This window comes from Argentina silus (genome assembly GCF_951799395.1).
Source record: "Argentina silus genome assembly, chromosome: 7".
Taxonomy (NCBI): domain Eukaryota; kingdom Metazoa; phylum Chordata; class Actinopteri; order Argentiniformes; family Argentinidae; genus Argentina; species Argentina silus.
In genome coordinates this window covers 15,393,870-15,398,869 of record NC_139661.1, presented here as the reverse complement: position 1 = coordinate 15,398,869, position 5,000 = coordinate 15,393,870, and the positions used below count along the sequence as shown (strand labels likewise).

Genomic DNA, 5,000 nt, shown 5'->3' with positions numbered 1-5,000 from the left:
GATTAACCGCAATGGAGGGGGAGGCCATGGGGAGCAGAGTCCACCCCAGAGGAGAGGTGCCAGAGGTGGAGGTGGCGGGGCGGGTCGTTGGAGGGGGGGGGGGGGCAAGGTCAGGAGTCATTCAGAGTTCTAAAACAACCGTCCCGTGACCGCTGGAGGCCCGTTTCCGTGAGTTACGGTCAGGAGACCTTGTGTTCTCGTCGATAATGAGGACGGATATCTGCGGAGGTGTGTGTGTGTGTGCGTGCTTCAGTATAGAGTATCGCAATCCGAGGCTTTACTCTCCCCATCTTTAAGAGCATGTGGTAGGATTAGCCGGGTAATTACAGTGTAATTAGTTATTGATTGACGGCAGTAATACTTAGAGGCGTTACGTCATTTGGTCCTCCGTGTGTATGCATGGCAACCCCACACTAACCCTGACCTCACCCTCACCCTCACCCTCACCCTCACCCTCACCCTCACCCCATCATAGGCTTCTCATTTAAACTCTTCAATTATTCTCCTCGTCAAGGACAGGCACTCTAAACAGCCTCTGAAGCCTCTAAACAGCCTCTGAAGCCACCTGAGTAGAGAAGGATGGAAGAAACAGAGAGAAGAGAGAAAAGGAGAGTGAGGGAGATGGAGAATGAGAGGGGAAAGAGAAAGTGAGGGTGACAGAGAAAGAGAGAGAGAGAGAGAGAGACAGAGAGGAGAGGGGAGAGGGGAGAGGCTGACATGACACATGATACAGATGTAGTGTTAAGCTGCTTCAGTCTGTCATTCTTCAGCAACCCTCTCTCTCTTCACCAGGAGAATGGCTGATGTCAACAACCGGGTTGTGTGTGAGTTGTACGTGTGTGTGTGTGTGTGTGTGTGTGTGTGTGTGTGTGTGTGTGTGTATGTGTGAATGTGTGTATGTGCATGTGGTGTATGTGTGTGTGTGTGTGCGTGCGTACATGTGTTTGTGTGTGTGTGTGTGTGTGTGTGTGTGTATGTGTGCGTGTGTGTGTGACAGAATATGTGAATGACAGTGTGTGAATGACGGTGTGTTGAGGCTTCATGCCTACTCTCCTCTCTAAGCCCATTAGGCCTCAACACAGAGAGGGAGCATGGAGGTGCAGCTCCACCGATAATCCACTTAACCACCCTCCCACCCACCCATCCACCCTCCCACCCTCCCACCCACCCATCCACCCATCCACCCTCCCACCCTCCCACCCAGCCATCCACCCTCCTACCCTCCCACCCACCCTCCCACCCATCCACCCTCCCACCCACCCAGCCACCCTCCCACCCACCCAGCCATCCACCCTCCTACCCTCCCACCCTCCCACCCACCCTCCCACCCATCCACCCTCCCACCCTCCCACCCACCCACCCAGCCATCCACCCTCCCACCCTCCCACCCACCCTCCCACCCATCCACCCTCCCACCCACCCACCCAGCCATCCACCCTCCTACCCTCCCACCCTCCCACCCACCCACCCAGCCATCCACCCATCCACCCTCCCACCCACCCACCCAGCCATCCACCCTCCTACCCTCCCACCCTCCCACCCACCCACCCAGCCATCCACCCTCCTACCCTCCCACCCACCCTCCCACCCTCCCACCCACCCACCCAGCCATCCACCCTCCTACCCTCCCACCCACCCTCCTACCCTCCCACCCAGCCATCCAGCTAATGGAATGTGTCTTGCTATGCTATGGGGGACGCTAGCGGAGGCGTGGCACCAGGCTAGCTAATGGGAAGTGGCTAATGAGTGCTCACGTCCCCTGCTGATAGCTAACTGACCTACACACTTCACTGTGTCAACACAACCGACACACACACGGAATGACTAATTACAGTGTCTCCACAATGACCTCCCACACACCCCACACATACACAAACACACACACACACACAAACACACATATAGGCGCACACACACACACACACACACACGCACACGCACACGCAGACACACACGCACACACCAAGCCTTGCAATTCACTTAGAGACATTTTTAGGTACATTGTTAACATCTGTCTATCTATCTATCTATCTATCTATCTGTCTATCTCTCTCCCTCTCTATCCATCCATCCATCTATCTATGCAAGCTTATCGTCTGAGGTTAAAGGTTAAGAGCCTATAGCCTCCTGAAGGGGAACATCTTTCACCCAGTCTTACAGCGGTGACACACTCTACAGTACCTCTCAAACAACACTGTCAGGCCTTTTTTACAGCACGTACACATCCACACAGACAGCCTACAGCACCGGGAGCACAGGGGGAGGCAGAAATCAGAGGACGGGCTCATTGTGATACCTGGAATGGAATGAGGAATGGTATCATTCAGGGGGGAACACCTGTCAACTCAGCCGTCAACCACGCCAGGCAGGGGGGCTACCCGCACGGGGCCTCCCCCTCCCCCCCACGGTCCCCTGAACAACAGTCAGTCTCTGGCTGTCTGACTCACGCCATAATCCACTTCTTACGGAATCAATTTCGACATCAATTCAACCAAGCTGCTGTCCCTGATTTGAACCAGCAACCGCTTCCCCCGAGACCTTTCCCTCCCTCTCTTGCCCGTGTTAATAACGTGTTTCTTTTTCTTCCGTCGCGATCGTTTGTAGTAACCGCTCAGCATGGGAATGAGTTCCCCGCTGTTGCTGCGTATTGATTGTGTTTTAAACATACACCTTCGCTCCTTGTAACAGGAAATTGCCTCCATATTGAATGTGTCAGAGTAATGTTGGGCTTTCGGGCCGAGGGCCAAAGCTGAGGGGAGTCAATCTCTGAGATGTCGTTGTCATGGATTTCTCTCTAACGGTCGAGACAATGGGACACAACGGGACAAGCTGGGAGTCATCAGGATCCAGGGAGAGGAGTGGGGAGGAGGATTGTAGCTTCTTTACAGAAACAACAAACTGTATTAAGTCCTTTTAATATACGTTTTAAAATAAGATCATGTCAGGTGTGACCCAAACTCTTGACCATACCAAGTAGGAACTGTGACCGTAACATGACCACATCTAAGAAGAAGACTAAACCATGACCAAAGCGTGAGCGTATGTTGACCACGTCGAACATCAACACCATAACGTGAATAGTGTGAGCCGATCTTGACCATACCTAGTAGGAACTGTGACCGTAACATGACCACATCTAACAAGAACACTAAATCATGACCAAAGCGTGAGCTTTCTACCAGGGAGTCTGACCGTACCTTGACCACGTCCTCGTCGGTGGAGCTGCAGGTGATCGTGTCGTCCACCTCCGTCACCACGCCGTTCATCTCCACGGTTACCACCTTCACCGGCACGGCAACACGCCTGCCTGTCAGGATGGCAGTGTTCACGATCTCTGTGTCCTGAGGGGGGAGGGGGGGAATTAAAAGGAAGAGAGAGGAGGGTGAGAGAGAGAGGGGGTGGAGGAGAGAAGGATGGAATAGAGGGGGGGGGGGAAGAGTGAGAGAGTGATGGGGAGAAAGAGAGAGTGGGGGGGTGGAGAGGGATGAGAGAGGGATAAGCGAAGAGACAGAGAGAGGGAAGGGGTCACAAAGAGTTCACATTAAAGTACAGCATACAACAGCACTTTCATTCATGATGTCGTATTAACACCAACACCCTTTTACCTGGACCCAGTGTGTGTTCTACCCCACTACCTTCACACACACACACACACACACACACACACACACACACACACACACACACACACACACACACACACACACACACACACACACACACACACACACACACACACACACACACACACCACTAGCACTGATTGCACAGCCAAATTGCAGAGAGTTAAATTGCCCATCCTAAGGCTGGTTCTCGAGGAGTACAAACACAGTAAATGCAGCGCAGCAATTTGTCAATAATGGGCCCGGCAGACGCAGACCCAGGGGCCCGCATCACGCAATCACGCAAGATTTTTCAGGTGCACTTTCAAGCTGTGAATCTTCCGTTCTACCACATCCCAAAGGTGTTCTATGGATTCAGATCCGGTGACTGGGAAGGCCACTGAAGAACACTGAACTCATTTTCATGTTCATGAAACCAGTTTGAGATGATTTTTGCTTTGTGCATTATCATGGAAGTAGCCATTAGAAGATGGGTAAATTGTGGCCATGAAGGGATGCACATGGTCAGCAACAATACTCAAATAGGCTGTGGCATTCAAGCGATGATTGATTGGTATTAATGGGCCCAAAGTGTGCCAAGAAAACATTCCCCACACCATTACACCACCTCCACCATGAGAAGGTGTACAGGTGTTCCTAAGTCATTGTACATGAATAAGCCACTCTCTTTCAAGTGTGTTTTGTATTAACCGTGGCAATATTGAGATAAAATAGCAGTTATTTTACTGTACAGTATTTAGTGAAATAGATATTACAGAGTCAACAATGGAATCTGTGTGAAAGCCAAGCAGAGGACACATTGAACCCAGCATGACAACAATCCATTCAACAACTCCTCTATAGAAATGTCAGCTTCTTGTTATCCATATTCTTCTCTATCATCCTCTGTCATGATTGGCTGCTTTCTGACCATGTGTTCTCCATTCCTCTACAAGCTCAACAGAAAACAGGACCTGTGGAGAACATGAATCTGTGTTGGTTATCATTGAAGTAGAGTATATTCGAGTAGTAGAGTAGAGTAGAGTAGAGTAGAGTAATATAGTGGAGTAGAGTAGAGTAGAATATAGTAGAATAGAGTAGAACAGAATAGAGTAGAGTAATAGAGTAGAGTAGAGTAGAGTAGAGTAGAGTACGGTAGGGTAGGGTAGAGTAGAGTAGAGTAGAGTAGAGTAGAGTAGAGTAGAGTAGAGTAAAGTAGAATAGAGTAGAGTACAGCACAGTAAAAAGGGAAGTGCGATGATGTAGTCCGATGTTATGATCTGGTCTCCTTGACGATGCAGCCTCTAGTCCCTTTAGCTCAGGGCCCAGCTAACGACTGTGTGTCTGCCCCAGCCTCAGACAAAACACACTGTTTCTAGCAACTAACGGCATCTATTC

At 50.7% G+C, this 5,000-nt stretch overlaps 1 protein-coding gene across 1 annotated transcript in view; it reads right to left on the bottom strand.

Moving 5' to 3' along the window:
- Positions 1 to 5,000, bottom strand: part of LOC310807464 (transmembrane protein 132C) — a gene marked incomplete at both ends in the record, with an annotated part of 123,955 nt that overhangs the window by 16,238 nt on the left and 102,717 nt on the right. The window contains one exon of the mRNA XM_083673960.1: positions 3,198 to 3,341. Within this exon, the coding sequence (XP_083530086.1) occupies positions 3,198 to 3,341 (144 nt within the window). The remainder of the gene's footprint in view (positions 1 to 3,197; positions 3,342 to 5,000) is intronic.